This window comes from Acartia tonsa, chromosome 10 (assembly GCF_053477335.1).
Source record: "Acartia tonsa isolate MP-2025a chromosome 10, ASM5347733v1, whole genome shotgun sequence".
Lineage (NCBI taxonomy): Eukaryota > Metazoa > Arthropoda > Copepoda > Calanoida > Acartiidae > Acartia > Acartia tonsa.
Window position 1 is genome coordinate 25186702 of NC_137269.1, and position 21672 is coordinate 25208373.

At 30.3% G+C, this 21672-nt stretch overlaps 1 protein-coding gene across 1 annotated transcript in view; it reads left to right on the forward strand.

The window, feature by feature from the left end:
- The window catches only part of Meltrin (disintegrin and metalloproteinase domain-containing protein meltrin), a 143455-nt gene that overhangs the window by 68027 nt on the left and 53756 nt on the right, over positions 1–21672 (forward strand). The window contains exon 3 of the mRNA XM_080174075.1: positions 4537–4743. Coding sequence (XP_080030201.1) covers positions 4537–4743 — 207 coding nt within the window. The remainder of the gene's footprint in view (positions 1–4536; positions 4744–21672) is intronic.

The window sequence follows — 21672 nt, forward strand, 5'->3', positions numbered from 1 at the left end:
TCATGCAAAAAGTTGCAGGGGTTTGGTATTATTAATAACTGGAACTATGTTATTGTTTTCTTATGATTTATGCAAATTAAGAAGTTATTCCATCTTACCTAGAATAGTATAGGTATATATTTATCATTATTTACCTATTATTTAAGACTCTGTAAAATTGTTGTACATATTTTATATCAAAATTCCAAGTCACCTTAAACAGTTTTCTATATACATCTTACAATTTTTAGTGTATAGAAAAGCTGAAAAATATACAAACATAGTAGGTAGGTAAGAGATTTAATTTTTTAGAATGCTTATTTCCATATTCAGGTAGGAAACAAAAACTCATGAATGAGAGAATTTTTGTTAATTAACTAAACTAAACTTTCCAGGGACATGGTTATTGCCCTTTTTAGTGTTTCTTATTTTCTTATGGATAACAAATCCATTTCAAATTATTTTTGGATGGTATATCATAGCGGCGGTTTTTCATAAATTGCTTAGTCGAATACGGAAACCCCCTTACTTTAAAATAATTTTAGAGATAGTTTTTCTTTAGTTTGTTTATTACCTAAAGTCATATTAGGTTAGGTTATATTGGATACTGGATAGCCCTGTAGCCGTAGGGTTAGGAGAATACCATTACCTACCTGTTTACTATTGCTAATAGAAAAATTACAAAAGAACAAGGATAATTTGTTCAATTGTAACGAAACCTTAGGGGAAAAAATGGATAATTGGGTGATTTTTACTAAGCGACTGTCGAGCACTGAAATCCCCCATTATATTTAAAATATGGGAAGGAAAAGTAAGTGTTTGTTTGTGACCCTACAGGGCTTATACCTGTGATGTACTAGGCCCCGCTAAGCTACCCATTACCCAATATAAACTAACAAAAAAACTAACCGCCACCATTTCTTTTCAATGTTTTTAAAATTAAGAAGGGGGGTAGGTTATTTGTGATCAACGGACACTTTGATTGAATTGAAACGCTTATATACCTAATAACTTCAATTTCTGTTTTCTTTATGGGATAAAATTACCTTATTGAGGGCTTTCTCTGAGCTATAACTAATACATTTTGATAGTAAAGTTCACTTGTAGAGTAGCTTTGCCTCTAAAAAAGCAGGAAGAACTAGGAAATGTTTTTGCCTTACTTTTTTACCCTAATTAGCTGATTGCAATTTACAACTATTCTGTAGGGTGAAATGAAAAAGGAAGGGAGATTTTTAGAGGCAGCGTTTCGGAGCCGTATTTTCCGTTAAAAACGGCTCCGGCTCCAGATTAGCTAAAAATGATTTTTTAAAGTCATATTATAATTTGGTAACGGTCTATTTCCATATAATAAACTGAAAAACTATTGATACTTAACAATTAGACACACATCCTTCTACTTTTATATAGCTTTAACAAAAAAAAAAGCAAAATATTTTATATTATTTATTTTATTTTATCAAATTCAATAATGAACAAAAATTGATATATAATTTTAAGGTAGGAGCCGGAGCCGCATCAAAATTTAACGGCTCCGACACGTTGTTTAGAGGTATATTGTTCAATATGCCAGAAAATATTAAATCAGACAAATAATGGAAAACTCCTGAATCAAATAGGCTTTGCTTGTCACAGGAAATTATACTAGTCCTCAAAGAATTATACAAATTCGTTCTCTTATTCGTTGGCTTAAGAAATTTGATTGGTTTGTAGTTCAAACTTTTCTACTATTATTTTTATTCTACAGAAAAATTGGGGTTGGGGGATTAAGTTTTTCGCTACAAAAACAAACAGACATCCTCTTACTTTTATACTAGGATAGCTAAATAACATTTTGAATAAAGATAATATAGCATTGTATAGGGAAATGTTTTGTTTTGGAGCTTTGTTATTCATCATTTAGCCTCGCAGTGTTTTTTATCAGACCCTAATCATTCTTATTATTTTATGCATTTTTCCTTCTTCTTTGTTAACATCTTTGTTTTATTGTAGTGAAAAGGATTAAGTACATCTTTAGTAATACAGCTATTCTATAAGTAAAGTATTACCGTTCATCTGACATGGTTATGGTGTTAAAATAAATCATGTTGTAAAATTTTGTATCATCCTATATTAGCTTCTTATTAATATTAGATTTTTTTCTTAAAATGCCTTAATACTGCAAACAGATCAATTACGGAAATATACATATAATTTTATCATTTGGTCTTAAAGGATAAGACAATGGACGATAAAATGATGTACACTATAAGTATTTATACACTTGTTCCGAAAGTTTTATAAAAATTAATGCTTTCTTATATTTTAATTTAACAACTTAGTGGAATTTTTTTAAATTTGATCGGTTGGTTCATCAAGTTGAATATCCAAACGATTTAACCACTAATTGTAATCTACAGAAGGGGTAAAGATAGCATCATTGGGGATGAATATCAATTTAACGTCCACTGTCTTATACATTTAGGTTCCTAGTAAATATGGAATTTTGTTAAAGCTGTATTACAAACTAGCGGATGCGCCCCTAGCCCTGGGGGCTTTATATTGGAAGACATATGGAAGGGCAAAGAAATAACCTAAAACCATACCCAGACTTATTTATGAAAATAATATAGCCTAAAACCATCTCAGAACATATTAGAAGCTTCACTGTAATGGAGAACCATATCGGTTCAGCGGTTATTGAGATCCTTCGCTACAGACAAAAAAGCTTATTACTTTATGTAATAGGATAAATAACATTAGACTGACAGACTATAGTTATAATATATACCCTGTGTTAAAAAAAATATTATAAATTAAATATAATATTATTTATAATGTTGCATACTTTATTTATTATTCAGAGAGTCTTTTTTTTTGTCCTCACACTATAATTACATTAACATTAGTAGCAAAGCTACTCTTAACATAAATATGCCCTTTAGTAAAAAATATGTATATTTTTATTTGTAAAATATATAATTTTATACCTAAATATATTTAATTTATCTTTGCAAGGTAAAATGGATTTATCCAATTTAATCTAAAATTCATTATTTTTCTTATTATTTTAAAGATAGGTACCAAAGGCAAAATTTTAATAGCATTGGGTTTAGTTAAATTTATTTATTCACCACTGCGCCAATTTTAGTTTTTTTTATGTTTATACGCGCTGCTCAAGTTTAGAACTTATAAACATGTTTGTCCTTGTATATTATTAGATTATCATAATAAATATTTGCCCCAGTTTGGGTTCCTTTACATACCATTATGTAGTTAAAGATAAGTAGTTAGGCATTGTCCTTTCCCCATCCCCCCCCCCCCCCCATTACTTTAAAATATAGCCGGATAGACAAACGGACGGATGAACAAAGTGAATTATAGATCATACGATCAAGGAAATTCATTTGAGAAAGTTTATCTATTTATTTTAAATATCAGCTGGCCTAATCCCACTCTCTGAAAAGTATTTAATCCAGTTAAAGAGTAGCTTTGCTTAACCCTTACAGATCGGGCCCCAATTTCTACCTTATACACAAAAGTCATTATGTAGAAACTAAGATTTATTTAGAATTTTTTTCCAATTTTGGTGCTACCCAACCGACTTTGACCGGACACCACGACCGACACAGACCAGATATCCTAATAAAATCAACTCTTGCCGACGTATAATTACTAAACTTAAAAAGTCATGAAGTCACAGCTCTCCATCTTACCTACAAAAAAAATGAGATTCAAAAAAACTAGAGGAGGGGGGCTCTTGGAGCAAAAAATTAACCTAAAATTATGCATTGGTGTATATGAAAATAATTGTGTTTATATAACTGATATTTGTATATTTTATTCTAGTTGTACATATAAGAATTAGAAATATAATCTTAATGGTTAATCTTTGTATGCAATGCATTACAATTTACATATACATCAAGGACAACTGTATGCAGAGTTGCTACGCTATTTTTAAAAATGCATGTCTTTTTTGCATTTTTACCTATTCAAAAATGTTTTTTAGAATCAACCTAGTCATCTGTAACCTACCTCCATGTATATTTTTCTGTATCACAGTTAACTGTTATTCGTAGAATTTAAAACGGATTTTATTGCAAGGTTACAATTTGCCCATAAAGATGTTTGAATATGTTGTATTGGTTACAGACCATCGGCTAAAATTAATTTTTCCATTTATACTTCGTAATAGAGGTTCTGCAAACTGAAGAGCATTCCCTGTAAATAGAAAACTTTGCTTTTTTCTGTATGTAATGCATAACATGTAATAAAATAAAACATTTTTTAACTGCTATGAAGTAAATTGTTTAATTTGAGCCATAAAAGTCATTTTAAATCAGTGACCGTTACTTAAGCTAACAATCATTGTCTAATAAAAGTAACTCTTGATGTTAGCTTAAACCATACAAAATAAGTTGAACAATACAAGGATAAAAGTGGAAAAATTACGGGATGAGGAGAGGAGGAAAGAGAGAAAAATAAGGGAGGGGCGGGGGTGGACAAACCTACAAGGCTACTTTATTAAGAAGCTTGACTAAAAATAATTTTCAAATACAAATATTTTCTTTTTTTCAGGAATTCAATGTGATACATCCAGTGCTATACAGTCCCCGACTCAAGCGGGCAGTGTCCAGCAGCCACGCCCCCGGGGAGGCGGGAGGACACGCCCATCACCTCAGCATGTCTTACGCTGACCCGCACAGCGGCCGGGAGGTATGGCTGGACTTGCAACTGAACAAGGAGCTTTTACCGGAGGGTTACTTTGAGAAACGACATCATAAGGTAATTCATTTTTAAAACCCTTAAGGCATAGATTTATTGCTTTAGATAGTGAATCAAATACAATGATCAGTTGAACTGAATATAAAATTTTAGGGTTTATTTAGCTTTCAAATTATTTGTTGATAATTTTTGGACAATAGAATCTAAAGACAACAAGAAAAGCTTTATCCTAAAAAATTGCTACTTTGTTTTTTTTAAAATTTACTTTACTTTCAAATTCCGTAGTTATTTAAGGCCTAAGCTACATATTTTTATGATAATTTACAGTACCTAAGCAAAAATTAAAATTATCTATTAAATTGATGTAATAAAATACTTCTATCAGATATTGCTCTTATCAAATCCTTTTTTACCAGCGAAGCTACTCTATGATTCACTTTATCTGTGCGTCCGTCGGCCAGTCCTTAACAATATAGGGGAAATGTGATTTTCGCAGTTGCTATTTAAGAAGAAGGTAATTTTTCCCTTTATCATTTATGTATGTTGCAAAATGTTATTTCAATTACAGATAAGTAGGTACATTGTTAAATATGATTTACTTGATTCGTTTAAATCTTCTCTACTTTTGGACGTATTCTTAATTTTATGTATTTTGCTAATTTAGGGTTTGAAATTTAGTAGGTAATCTAATCTTATATGCAAAAATATTAAATTGCAAATAAGTGCTTAGTTAGGTAGTTAAAACCCAATAATATTTCGCAATAAAAGCATACCTATTATATTAACTTTTTGTTTATCGTGTAGGTTTGTTTAATTATATCTACTAAGATCTAAAATGAATTGTTATTTACTTATCCTTATAATAAAGTAACAGGATGTTTGTTTGTCTGTGTGTTTGTACCGAAGGATCTCACTAACTGCTGAACCGATCGGGTTCTCCTTAACAGGGTACCTTCTCATAGGTCCCAGGAAGGTTTGTAACTATTTTTTTTTTTTTGGGGGGGGGGGTAACACCACCCTCCCAAGAGAAATCACAATAAATCGATTTTTTTCTTCTCGAATTGAGACTCCTACTTAACATTGCAAGGTATCGTATTATTTTTTAAAAAAACTCCAAACATTTCAAGTGCCACCAGAGGCCTCTAGGGTAGCCGCTAGTTATTGTTAATAGTATCAAAGGATTTTGATATTAATTCCAGTTTAGGGCCAAATTACCTGTTTATAGGTAGCTATATTTGTAATTTAAGTTTCTAGGATGTAAAAAATATAATTTCTTACAAAAAAATGCTTCTTTAGACACCTCAACATCGATTCAACCTCATACCTAGCCCATCTGAGGTCAAATCTTAGGAAGGTAGTTTCTGTCCTTTCTAAATAACTTCGTTTTCTTTACATAATCCTTATTTTGTTTTCGGGATTACTGACTGTCTTAAAAACAATAATTTACAATAGAATTGTCACAACTGGGTTCAAGTATATGTTCCTGACAATTTTATCAATATCATTTTGACAACCTTAGGGTTCCACGGGCATAAAATCGTTCTTGTTTTGTTATAGACTTTGCAATAAATAGTAAAATATTGAAAATACATAGTCATGTAATCAATTTAGCAAGAGTGTATTTATTTCTGGTTGTTAATCTGATAGAATCTTGGAATATATGTATGCATATTAAACACATTCATATTCTCAACACACACACACACATGCGTACTATACATATTCAGAAAATGTGTAATACAGAAATTTATGGTGAAGTCAAATTATTTTCTTTCAAGACTTAGATTTTATCCAGTATAGCTTCAAAACCGATTAATATCTGCAGGATTAGAACCGGTTCTAAACCATTCTGAAAAATCATGTATTATTATTATCGTATTTTAGACAATTTTCTGCGAAAAGTAAAATCAAAATCAAAATAATAATACCAGTTTTGTTAGCCTGGGCCTTGGGTCCCTTGGGGATAACAAACCCGGAATTTAATTTATAATTTATCGATTACTATCCGAGGAAAGCTGTCTATAATACGATGCGATAGTAGTTATTTCTCGCATTGCATTATAAACAGCTTTCCGTGGATATACAATGTATAATTATAAGATTAAAACCAGTTTTTTTAGCCCCGAGGTGCCGAAGGCACGGGCTGAAAAAACTGGTTTTAATGTTATGATTGTACATTTTTATATTCGTAGAAAGCTGGATATAATACGATGCTAGACATAGTTTTTTTTCGTCTGGACGAGAACCGGTTCCTATCCACCGGATTCGAATGAATACGAGAAAATTATTTACTGCAAATAAAAATTTAGTTAATCGAATTAAAAGATGTTTCTACTCGTAGCTGGTAATATTTGTGTGGGGGAGGAGGGGGACACTTGTTATTTGGCTCTTATTTACTTATTCCTTTATTCTGAATCAGAGGCTACGGGGCCGGGTAGTGCTAGAGGCACCTGCGGGATTGGGTTGATAGATAATGAAATTTACCCTTCACTTTCAATTTTAATTCTGAATAAAAATTATTTTTTTTGTTATGGGGAAAATTTTCATCTAGAGGTGATTTCTTTTTGGTTATCTGTTACACTCAGATAGACAGACAGGAAGATCTTTTATATAAGGACAAGAATTATGGCTGATCTAATTAAGTCTAAGAATTTAGTTTATAATTAGAGTAGCTTTCTAAAACTTAAAACTCTTTTTGGTAGCAATGTAATTTTGGGAAAAATAACCTAATATACAAATAACCAGAGTGTATAATTTTAGCTTATAAATATTAAGTTATTAGAAAAAATATCCACTATACCGCCTCTTTTGAATAAATTAAACGTTTAATTTTAGTTTTACAAAATATTTAGTAATTTGCCAGAGATTCAAACGGATAATACAATGGCTGATAAATTGATGTTCATCCCCAAAGATGATATACAAAAAAATTTTTCTGTGGATTCAATAAATTCAATAAAAGTCTTTTCAAAGTTGTTAAGCCAACGAATAAGAAAATGTTATTATTAGGGTTGGCAATCCGAAATTCGGAATCCGTTCAAAGATTGGACGGGTTGCCAACCCTAGTTATTATTATAAAACTTTGGGACTATTGTGATTAACAGCCCAATTTCCCCTCACTCCCTGGTAATTTGCATAGGTGTTCATTTAAGCCCTCAAATATAATTTTAAGCGATTCAAATAAAAAATAATTACTAAATCAAAAGAATACACAGACAGGTTCCAGTGGTGGGGACCTTTTTCGTCTTCTAGCAAATTGTTTTCTGAACTTTTGTTGCGACGACTTGGCTGTGTTGCTATTTTCGTTGCAATTGGCTGATATTCGAAAACCAAATTGAAAGTCGGCACAATTATTTAACCCCTGTCCGCTCTATTCTTTTATCTTATTTAACAAATACACAACCTTTTATATAAATTTAGCGGAAGTGATTTAACACTAATTTCTAAGATATTATGATAAACTTAAGAATTGTTTTGTCTATTTTCATAACCTTGTAATGTAAATTCATACAATTTAGAAAAACAAAGCTTAATTTAATAAAGCAGGGTATAATATTATTAAAAACATTTCATGGTTTATTATGCTTGTTAATTACGAGAATATACACAAAAAATCTTTAAACGACTATATTTTCAAAAATTTAAAAAAAGATAGTGACAAAAAATAATAAAGCGTGCCTCTTAACTTTGGGAATTTTAACAAAAAAATCTTTCTTTTATATCCGCTTTAAGAAGCTGTTTTTTGCGTAAAGATTCATATTAATAATGAGCAGCAATAAACTGTTCGCCTGTCTAGATGCCTCTAGGGGCATAGCCGTATTTATATTATAAAATCCTCATGTTTATTTTTAAAAATCCTCCAAGCAATTCATTAGACATGTGTTTAATTTTGGCAATTAAAATAATATGAAGTTTTCCTATTTACACAGTTGTAAAACTTCTTTAGAAATTACTAAATAAATGCATTTAACAGATTTTTTATGAGATTAAGGAACTTTTCAATTACCAAAAAAATAAAGATATAATGTCGCCGAAAGTTTTTTTATATACCTATTGGTCCTGGTGGTGGTTTTAAGCTATTTTCTTGGGGGGTGGGACATCCCTAACCCCTCCAAAAACAAAAAAATCCCCCCCTTATTTTTTATTTTGCTCTGCTACAGGCTGCCGCAGGCTGCATTTTTTTTTTTTTTTTTTTTGTAACCTTTGTGGAAGGTTTCCACACTTTTTTTACCATCTCTTGGGGCAAAGCCCCTAGAGGCTAGGGGCGAAGCCGCTAGTATTGTATAAGGTATCTTGTGAAGCTTTTGTATGTCTTAAGTGGTTTTAAGTAAATTTATAGGTATAACTACTTGTGAAACAGTTAATTTCCTTTCAGTAAAATATTTATTTCGACGTTTACTTTTACCTAGATCCTGCATTTTCCCAATCAAAACAACGCCTACGATAAAAACACCTTCGCACGTTTACTAAACATTTCATCTATATCCTTTTTAGTGCGATTTTTGAAAGCGAAGCTTTTCTATAATTAGGGTCGGTTGGTCCGAACTTCCGTAACGGATAACTTTTTTAGTTAATTTAGGTATGTTAGAATTGTCCTATCGATTTCAAACTTTGCATGGTGATTCCTTTAGTAGTTAGGTACGATTTAGAAAGCGTAGCAACTCTATACTCATTACCTAAATGTCCCTACGTCCATTTTAAATATGTTGATATTTTTACTTTTTTAACAACAAATTTTTATGTGATCTAATCATCCGATTGATCTGAATTTTGGTATATTGATTCCTGGGACAACAAAGTATAATATTATAAGCGAAGCAACTCTATAATCAAGTAATAAAAATGTAAGTATGTCCATAAACATTATCCTGCATCAAGCAGTTTTTTAACAAATTTACTTACAATTTTGCTTTGACTCTTATATATTTTTATTCTGATTATTCTGTTCTCACACTATACAAGTGTTAATTTCCGTTTGTCCTACTTTTTCAGTGCTTCGCTTTTATGAATGTTGTCATCCTTGTTTAATTCCTTTTCAAACAAGGAGTTTGAAATTATTATAGGGAAGCTTTTAAACTAAAGCAATATTAAATAAAAGATTATTATCATTGATCTCATAAGTTAACTTTAAGTTCAAAATAGATTAAGAATAAGTTTATAAGTTTATAAAAAAATTTCTTTGTAAAAAGATGCTTGTGAAATTTTAGAATGAATGTATATTGTATTTCATTGCGGATATGGTTATTTATTTCAACCAATTTTGTCTAGGATATATATATATATATATAAATAGTTCCCTTGACATTTATATTTAACCCTTCTCATTCGGGCCTAAGTGATTATATTTTTGGAGGGGTTGGGGGGGGGGGGGGACATAAGGAACTACTCAGAGAAAACTTAACCTTCTAAAAATGGATATATTATTGGATGTTACACCAGATTTCATATTCTTTAAAGATTGAAACTCACAGCAGGTTAAAATAAAGATAATTCCATCTACCCCCTTTTCCCCATCCACTCCCCTCCTACTAGATGAACGAACTGGCCAACTTGAGTTCCATGTTAGCAATCTAAACTGACTACAATTTTTCCCCTTTCATAATATCCACGTATATTCTATATCCATTCTCCTAAAACATTAACGTAAAACTGCAAATGATACTTGTACCTAAAGTTTAATAAACTCGTTCCCTCGCTTTGGCTTTAAAACTATGGGGACTTTATTTAGTCATTTATTGGTATAAAGTTAAAGATTGGTGGGTTTCAACTTGCAGTGTCGAAACCTTTTTAATTAGCGTATGTAAATTAAATTAACGGCCATTATCTTATCCCTCAAGTTTTCTTGGAAATATTAGGGTTAAGTATTGCACAAGCTTATCTAACTGAAATGTTAAAATTTTATTCATTTTAGTCCTAAGTATATATAAAGTGACTTCATTATTAATTTACGAAAGTGCATTTTCAAATTAGAAACTTCACATTAATAATTTAAAGTGAAATCTTGCAATTTTAACTTTCTTTTATCATTTAAAGTTTTGTCATAATTTTATTTTTGGTTACATCTTATTTTTAAAAGATTTTAACTTGTCGTCTCTGTCTGTTTACAGAAGGATCTCTGGAACTGCTGTAAAGATCAGACAGGGAGGGGACAAAAAGTCCCCAAAGTTTTCTTATTCGTCGGCTTAACTACTTTTGGGACTTTTTATGAATTTTGATTGGTTGGTTCAAAAAGTTGATTGTCAAAAAATTTCAACCACTAATTGTAATATACAGAAGAAGTAATTATGTGTATCGTCATTGTTTGTGAACATCAATTTATCGGCCACTGTCTTATCCCTTAGATCTCTGTGCACAGAGATAGGTCAATAATTTTCATCATTTTTATCTGAAAGTTTAAAATTTTCATTTTCGGAAATGATAATCCACAGACAGACCTAAAGTAATATTAATTTTTGGAAACTAAATTAAACTTTACAAGACAGAACGGTTGTCAAGTTAATTATCAACGTACGCTATCGTTGATTGTCAAAAGCAAATATATTCTACTTGAAATTAATCTGATTTATGAAAGCTTTATTATAGCCTATTATTACAACCTTTTTTTTGCTGAATCCGATTCATTTTGCTTAAGTCTTTTTTGCATATAAATAAGCTTTTTAAAATATATGAAAAATGTGGCAGAAATTTGACATCCCTTACATTGTCCAAGAAAATGAAGTAACTTGTATGAATTCTTTTATTAACACTTGAAACTTGATTAAATTACAGGGGAAGTCTTGACCTTGCTTTAGTATTCACTAGGGTATCCACGGATGCATCTTGGCCATAGTTCAGAAACCGAACCATAATAAAATATACATTATTTTATCTTGAATCATAAAAAATTAGTTTTGTCTAAAATTATTTTTATACATTTGCCTAACTCTACCTAGCAATTACATTATATTTTTTGTAATTTCTTACTTATCCTATTTTTTTCTGAATTTCTTCAGTGTAAAATAGAAGGCATCAACTATGTATTTCAGCCTTGTCCTTAATTAGTATGCATCGACATTATATCTTGACCTTGTATTAATATGTATATTGGGGTGTGCACTTTCTTCCGCTTAGTACCATTCATTCATTTCATTCAAATTCGCTGAGACACAATTGTACCTAAGTTTTTTTTTATAGGTTCGTCCAGCCGTAAATCAGGCTCATTTTGTTTACTTCAGCATTTCAGATTTGTCGTCTAGATATCTTATTGTTTTATGGTGATTCCTGCATCAGTTAGGTACGATTTAAAGAGCGTAATCATTACCAGAAAGTCAGTACGTCCATTAAAAAATGTTGTTTATTAACTTTTCTGACTAAAGAAAAGAAATAATCTTATAAACAAGCAATACACACACTGATGAATATAAATGACTTTAATCATTATTAAAACTGCTAAACAGATGCATATTAATACCAGAGTTGCCTCTAAGAACAAGGATATAAATTCAGAACAAAAGAACATTAGAATAATCTTCAAAAGAGAAAAAAAGACGTCTAGTGTGCATTTGTTTCCGTACATGCATCACATCATTAAATCAACAGCACCGCATATTGTTACAACAGCACAAACTGCTCCTTCCTTTTTGCTTTACTCACATCCGTAAATCACAATTCACATCGGTTTGTTTCACGGCTCCTAAAGGGTAAGACAATTGACGAAAAGTTGATATACATCCCCAATAACTACACACACTTTTTCTACATAGAAATTCTTGGTTGAAAAGTTTGGACACGGCAGCTTGAACCAATCTGATTAATTAGAACAAGAATTATTATCTCTGTACCTATATGTCCTTAACCCTTGCCTAATCCCCCCTACCCCTGCGGTTTTCAATAATTAGATTATAATATGTTTATTCAAACTAACACATAAATTAAACACTTTAAACAGAGATTTAGGGGTTTGTAAATTTAAAATGTAAATAGGGGTGGTCATTTAACCATAGATTATACTCACCCCTAGTTTTGTTAAATTATTTCTCTCATTAGTTGGCTTAAACTATTAAATTTTTATTTATTCAATTTTGATTTAGTATAACAAAACTAGTAATATCTAAACTTTATCACCAATAATTTCAATCTTTTTAAAGGTTAAGTTTGTTTAAACTAAATCTAAAATTAACTTATTGGTGTATTATTGCCCTCCTTCCCCTTCATTTTTTTTAACCTAATATACCCATGGGAATTTTTACGGGTAAAATAGGTGTAATTAGGGAGGATAGTGGTAAATTGAATGTTAATGTTTTATTTTTCTCAATTGCCATATCTCTTTATCCATAGTATTCTCACACAAGTGAAGTATATTCATTTGCAATTAAAATTATAATTAAAGTTGCGTGCAATATGTTGGTATGTTCGCTGAATACACTATCGGTCACAAACATTCCAGCTCAGGCTTTAAAATTATTTATACATTTTAAGATCTTAGGAATGGCTTAAAATTAACTGAATTTTTATAGTGTAAAAAAAGGAATTTTTATGTTATCATGAAAAAATTAAGTTTGTAGCCACTAATCCTATTATAGAAAGTAATAAGGCGGTTTCTTAGTCTTAAAGGATCTTCTGTAAGGGAATCTTCGTTTGGGTCCTGTGATATTTTAGGCTATTTTATTCTAAAATTTTAGGGTTTTATGTCCTGTTTAATAATTTTAAGCAAAAAAAAGTGAATTGACATTATAACTTGTTTTAAAAACTGTGATTTGTAACAATTGTAAAAACCACACTATGTATTATACAAGTAGAAGGTGATAAAAGGAAACAGGGTAAAAACTTCCACTTACAAGGATGACAACATCCATAAAAAAGAAAATCAAAAAATACGACATAATATTATGTAGAATCTTAACAAAAATTAGGTTTTCATGACATTAAAAGTTAAAAATAAGAATGTTCAAGAGAAAGGTACTGATTATTCCTTAATGGGATCATGGAAACGAATTAGTGGGGTTCTTCGTATTTTCACACTAGCTTTTTTCCTATTTCAAGCCCCTGATGGGAAGCTCTCATCCTGCAGGGCCAAATGTTACAGGGAAGACGAAGAAAGTCCCTCAAAAAATCAGCATGGTACGTAATAAAAACGAGGGATTATCCATCTCTTTTTATGGGGTTTTCTTTCCCACTCCTCCTCTCCTCATCTCTCGTTAAGGTTACAGTTTAAAGGACTTTTCTTATCTAATCTACTCAATTTATCGATCATATCTATACGCGAGGTTTAAACGAACGGACCGCCCTTAATATTGAAATCTTTGCTTCTAACAACACTAAAGCATATTCATGTTGAATGTTCATTGTTTAATATGAATAATTTCTTGCTTGTAATTGCTTAATTCAATATTAGATGAGAAAATTTTTACAAAAAGTTTACCACAACTTTGTTTTTATAACAGCGGAGGTACTCTTTGATTATGAAAAAATACCTGAATAATTTACTTTTTTTACTAAATGGAAGGCCAGGTTTGGGGGGGGGGGGAGTGGAGGGGAGTTGACCTTACACTTTTAGTTATATTTTATGAGATAGGAACCATAAGAAGCTTTATTGTAAAGAAGAACCCCATCGGTTCAGTGGTTAGCGAGGTCCTTTGTTAAAGGTAGAAATATATCCTGATACTTTTATATAATGATTATAAGATATAGGAACAACCCAAAGAAAAGCATTTTTCTCTTCAAAATAAAAAATGATTTTAGCTTTGTTTCATTGTTCTGCTTTTGAATGTCCTGGTTGTGTATAGAATGAAAACCAGAAGATGTTTAATAAATAATACATGTAATAATATACCTACTCTAGGATTCTAGAGTATATTAATGGCATGTGAATTAATCTTTAACCATTTATTATGATTTAAAAAAAATATATTTGGGCTTAGGTTTTACATTTAAAACGTTGCGTCACTTGGACAACTTAACTTAAATTCAAACACATTAATATGATAAACCAACATCGTAAGAAATTAAGGTTTCTAAAGATGGAAAAAAAAATTTGCGGATCCGGATCCTTGGACTAAAAAAAATGCGGGGAAAATGGAAAAATCTACCTAAATTTATATAAAATCTCAGACATTCTCTTGATGAAAGCCAATCTTTAAGGTTTAGGTTCAGACTTGAAAATTAAAAGTATTTTTGTCTTCGAATTAAAGAATAGATTTTTTTTTTAAATTTGGTGTTTTTATTTTATTGTCAAGGATCCGGATCCGCACTGACCAAATTTTGAGGATCCGGATCCGCATACAATCAATGCGGATCCGAAACTCTGGAAAAATTAAAAGAAAGAGGGTAACATTTCTTGATAGTATAAACAGAAAAAAATGTTGAACTGTCGTTTTAGTCAATAACACAATTTAATTTTGATTTCTTTATTTTTGGATATATTTATTATTTATATCGTTTGAGTCGTAAGACTCGTAAGAAAAAATCAACTTTTTATGTTCAACAATTATCAATAAATTACCAAGGACAGTGAGAGATAATAAGAGGAAGATTACTTTATTATCCATAAGCGGATACGCCCCTAGAGGCCTATAGTGGCACTTAAAATGTTTTTTTTTTATATTTAAATATGTCTATGTTTCGTTTGACGTTTATGTTTCGTTGAACTCTCTTCGAGAAACGTAAAAAAAATGATTTTTGTGATTTCTCTTGGGAGGGTGGTGATACCCTCCCCCAAAATAGTTATAAGCCTTCCCGGGACCTATGAGAATCTACCCTGTTAAGGAGAACCCGATCGGTTTAGCGGTTAGCGAGATCCTTCGGTACAAACAAACACACAAACAGACAAACATACGCATGTTACTTTAGTATAAGGATTGTAATATACCTATATCCTTAAGAAAAAAACCTACACCTACCTAGATTTATTCAAAAGCATTGCATAACCTGTAAAGAAGACGTTGGTTACTCCTTTGATGCCAGGGAGGGAGTGAACATTGCACTGTAAATTCCACTTGTATCCAAAGTTTTATCAGAACGTTTTCTTATTCGTTTATTTTGGGAACTTTAATTGAATTTTGCTACTTATGGATTTTGTCATTGTTGTTGGATATATTACCTAGTTTATTTGTGTTGAGATCTTTTCATTTCAAGTATAGGTGTGTGTGTTTTATTTTATCGAAAAACCGATGGATATTTTATTGTTTAATTTGTAGTTTGTAACAACCAATCAAAAAAGTTTCCAATGTTTTTAGGACAGTGTAATTTAATGCCAAATGTTCCATGCCTGCCAGGCGAGAAGGAATCCTGTAATTTGTTTTTTTAAATTTAAGTTTTAAAGAAAAAATATTTAATTCATTAAATAAAATTGTAAACTTTCTTATAGATATTATTTATTGAAAAAATTGATATTTTTATGAGAAAAGTTGTCCAATTTTGTTAGGTTTTCAGAGAAAGTGATTTGTTATTTTAAAATCTACTGCCCATGTTCATAACACAATGATATAAAGTGTTTTTATGATTCTACTAATATTTTCAAATTTTTTTGATAATTATAATTTTGATTATTGATTAAGGTAGATTTGAAAGGTTTAAAAGTAAAAACTTGAAGATTACACAAAAATAACATGATAACAATCAATTAAAATCACATTCACGTTTCTATTGCCTTTGATAAATTTTCTAAATTATTTAACACTTTATGAGGCTACCTTTAATTGCATCAGACATTTAAGGGATCTTTAAAGACATAAAAACAAATACATCCTTATTCCTAAATTATTTGTTGTTTTGTCTGCACAACCATAAAATGCATCCTCCCAAAGTGCATAAAGAGTGAAGTGTGTTTATTCAAAAGATGTACTGAATTTTAGTTTCCGAAAGTGTACTTAGCATCCGCGTCCTATCTCAATATTTGCTACAAGCTAAAAAAGCGTCAAACTTCCGAAAAAATAAAATTTTGAATGTATAATGTATAAATCGTTTATACATTATATCGCTTTTCCTTTTGACCGGAGTAGCTGAAAATAGCGTTTGCAATAATTAGGTTATCTGCTGTACACATTTGGAAATTATTGAAGAAATAGGCAATCCATTTTCAGCACATCATTCAAAAGGTGTTTGGTGCAGGGATATAGGGGCCATTGAGCAGTTTATTACACCAGTCCCCAAAGTTTTATAATAACGTTTGCCTATTCGTTGGTTTAACCAATTTTATTAAATTTTGATTGGTTGGTTCATTAAGTTGAGTCTCCAAACGTTTCAACGACTAATTAAAATTACAGAAGGGTTGATGTTTTGTGTCATCATTGGGAATGTACATCAATTTATCGGCCATTATCTTATCCCTTTAGATCCCTGTGTTTGGTGTGTACAATATACTAATCACGGATGTAAGGAGTATTATACATAGGAAAATTTAACTTTTTGGTACTAAGTGAAATTTTTGGTTTTTTCGGCAAAATCTGCTGAAATTTTTATTTATCTCTTTTTTGTGATGTTAAATATCTTACTGATATTAGTGAATAAAATATGGAGTTAGCTAACTATTACTGTGCTATTTATTGTTTTTTTTATTAAAACTGTATTCCCTCTATTCCTGAATGCATTACTACAAGTGTAGTCCTTCAACTGCATGGACTAAGTAATAATAAAATGGTTTTAAATGTTAGAAATAAAATAACACCTTTTTGTTTCGGAGTATTTTTACCAAATTACAATTGACATCAACGGCATTTAATAACAAGGACAATTTTGGAATTCTTACAACCCTTCGATTATATCCATAGATGTCCCTGGGGGGGGGGGGGGGGCGGAGAGGAGAGGAGAGAGGGGGTTAAGGGGTGCGACACACCCTCAAAAAATTTGAAAGGCGGAAGGCAAAAAGATTTTTTTCTAACTAACTTAATTTCTTTACTTTCATAGTTACAAACAATGCAAAATCTCACTTTCTACAAAATTGCTTTGATCTTAACACCAGATTTTTTTGTACATTGACTTTAGTTTAAAATGTGAAAAATTGTCTGTAATATGTATATGATGCTATACACAATTTTTTATTATGGCTGAGAACCAGTTCTTATTCAGCGGATATTTATCGGTTTCAAATAATTTAGCTGTGAAAAATGAACTTTCAAAATTTCTGAAAATTTTTCAAGTTATTTAATACTTTTTTTTATTTTTAGGTATGTTTTGAGCCTAAAAAGTTTACCAACGAAAAAAAGAATTTCTTAAGGGTTATTACCAACCTCCCGGTTATTCATATAATAATCTACTTTTTGTGTTGCGGCCGTTATTAGTAGCGAAGCTACTATAAATAATTAGCTTTATCTGTCCATCCGTCAGTCTACATAACGCTATAGATAAAATGTGATTTTCTCGACTGCTAGTGCAGATAGATAACTAAAAATTAAGCGCCTTTAGTCTATACATTGTTTTGATCGCCTGTCTATCGGTCATACTTCAAAATACATTATTTTCTTTGTTATGAAACTGAATATTTGCTCTAGATTCACTTAATCCGTTTGTCTAAACAATGATTTTTGTACTTTGCTACTCATGTATGTTCTTATTCTTGTTTTCATGGTAAATCCGTAAAGAAAAATTTTTATGAAGTAGACGTATCTCGTTGTATTAAATTGATCCCGGACATTGAAAACTTAGTTTTAGATTTATTTTCTTTCAACTTTGGTAAACATACCATTAATACTAAAAAGGTTTTTATAAGATACGACAAGGAAAAATTGAGTTAAAAAAAGTAAATTTTCCTCTTAGATTATAGAAAATTACGATTACTCAATTCTAGAATTTATTTTTAGGGTTTATGTTAATAAAGCTTCTTTATGACTTACTTTTATGCTTCTCATATGAGAAAATGTGATTTACTTGGCTGTTTTTTTTTGCTAAGCGGCTGAAAATTTTATGTGACGATTCCTCTAAGCTTAACAAATAATTGTTTTCTATAATTCCACTTTCCACCGAGTTTCACTGTTAATGTATAGTGTCATCCTTGTTAGAATGCTTGTGCTTTCTTTTCCAAATAACCTATATAAATATCAGTGCATTTTTATAAGAACCAATCTTTTAATATCTACTAGTCAAAAATACATCAAAATAAACAAAATCTACCTACACAAATATTGAATTAATTTTAATAAATACCTAAACATTAAGTATGGTATAAATAGCAAATATGGTATGGTCTGTTTGATAGTAACTTAAATAATGAGCTTACCAATTTGTAGCTAAAAGTAAAATCAACAAAAAGCTTTTATTTTTATAACATACTTATTTTTATTTTAAAATTGCTGCTAAAAATCTACCAACTTTAGTGCTTTGAAATATTTATAGTTTAGTAAGGGTTCAAGGCAAAATTTGAAGCTCAAATTTTTCACATGTTTTTCAACAAATTGGCATGAAATTTTATCCCCCTTAAGCATCATAGTGTGTTTTCACTTACGCTTATTGTTATAGTTAAAATACATAATCTTATTATAAAAAGTTGTATTGTTTTTTATATGTCCGTTACAATCTCACAAACCACTGAAACATTTCATGGAAGCTTCACATAGTCCCTCTGATTGTTTTAATCTATTATTTTTTTAGATTTTAGTCTTAATTTTTCTGCCTCTTTCCTCTCCCTTTGTATACAGAGCGTATATATGCTAAGAACGCAGCCACTAATAGCACTAGTTTGCGTTTTTGTAATACATTTAGTGGAAGTAATATCACACCAGAATCACAGACATATAGTGTTTTATTAAAATGATCAATTTTTTTGCAAAAAAATCCCTTTTTTTATCAGTCATCAGAATATTTTGATAACATTTTATGACACCAAACCTTTTTGTCATAAAAAGATATGTTGATAATCCCTTTTTATTTTACAGAATTTAATTATTTTAGATTTCTAAAATATAATGTATTTTATTAAGTTTTGGGAGCTCCCCCATAGGACGTTTTGTAGATTTGCTAAAATACATAAAATTGCTGCCACATAGAAACATAAGTTTTGCATACTGTACCTAAATAAAATATTTGAAAGGGGGACGCAAAATAATAGGGGATTTGGGGTTAATGTTTTAAGTTCCTTAATATTTTGTTCTGAAATTTATCCTTTTTCTGTCTGCCCTAATTTTTATCATAAAACTTTCTTTGTTTTTAATGTCAAAATACATTTGAAATAAAAACAAGGACGATTCTTCTAATTAGAAATTTGAATTTTTAATGATTTTTTGGAAGAAATATAATGGCATTTTTATTTACAAATGTAATAAGTTGTCTGTTTGTTCAGTAAGATCCTGTAAACTACTGAACTAAATTTTTAAAAAAATTATAGTAAAAAAAACAGTATTTAAGCCTTTTTAAGGGGGATTTAAAGGTTTTATCAGTTCGAGAAGATAAGTAATTGATACATAAACCATCATCCAAAGTTTGAAATCAATATAATACCTAATTCTAACCTGCCTAAACTAACGAAAAGAGTTGACTGTGACGGACGGATGGACGTACAGGCCCTTCGCTCAAAAAATATTTAAAAATCATGATTTTGTTGTCCTTGTTGTTGACTCTGTGTGAAGGTTGATTATGATTATACGTTGATAATAATCATATGATACACATATAATTATTTATCTTACATGTCAACTTTTTCATCACATACATCCATAATTATTTCCATATGGGTTACACAGGAATCTAAAGGGATAAGATAATGGCATAAAAAGATGTACAATGTACAGCCCCAATACTTTTTAACAAAATTATCCTGTTATACAATAAAATTTGTAATACTGAAGTTTTTACCAACCAATCTCCATTTTTTGTTATTTTTAACCATTAAATGCTTTGCAGAGTCAATTAGAATTCTTTTTAAAACTATGCCTTCATACCCAAGCTTTGAAGTTGACATGTAGTGTCTTTCATAACCTGATTTAAAATCGTCAGAAGAATTTATGGTACCATATTTTAACTTTCTTTGACCCATCCCTAAAGCCCTGGTTATATTTCACCCTTGTGTGTCCTTTTTTAGAGCTTGGGAAGAATCGTGCAAATCACTTTTTAAAAACAAAATATTTCCACACATGTTTTTACTTTAGTTGATTAGTTAAGTTCGTGGCCTCTTATTTTAAAATGAACATCAATAAAAACAAAGCAAAAAAATATCTAATAATTGGACAAACAAACATTGATTCATATAAAAATGGACTTATAGTACTTGGATATTTAGTCAATTTACGTCATTTTTGGTTGCTAATATAGTCCATAATATACATAGGTCATTAAAATATTTTAAAATGTCCAGAAAACCAAAAGGAAAACAAAGTAACATACAGAGTGGATGCTAATAAATAAGATTTTGTCTGAATTAAATAATTTCAAAAGCATATTTAATCCTTTAATAAAGCTACTTGACGTTTTACAAGTAAACAATCCTTAGAAGAGCCAGAACTAAAGTTCCAATGTAAATATCCTGAACATTTTAAAACGACGGAAAATTTAATTTTGACAGTATTAAAAAGAACATTTTTGTTGTATTTTTATATTTCACATATGAATCTAAAAAGGTTGTTTGCTGTGCATTTATTGTTTGTTTTGGGTCTGGACAAGATTGTAATTATTTCAAATATCCTAACGTGTCTATTTTTCTAAATATTTGGCATTTTTGCTTGCATCGCATTTCATCACCTTCAGCTTAGTCTTGACGTATTTTGTACTGGTTCCAGAGAGAAAGAGATAGTTTATGTCATAATATTTGACTTTTTCAATTTCAATATAAACAGTATTTGATATGTTGCTTATAGTTTGTAATTACGTCCATCACAGTCACAATTAAAAGATTTAATGATGTGAATTTTTACATCATTACATCAATTGTATTATGTATAAAGTGGCTTCGCCTATTGTCTTTAGAGGCTTCTTCCTTAGATAGAAGTCCTCATTTATCAGTAATGTATTTTTCTTGACAAAAGATTTGTTGTTTACAGGGTTGAATATTTTTGGGGAGACATGCCGGCCTCTTTGGGACGGGTG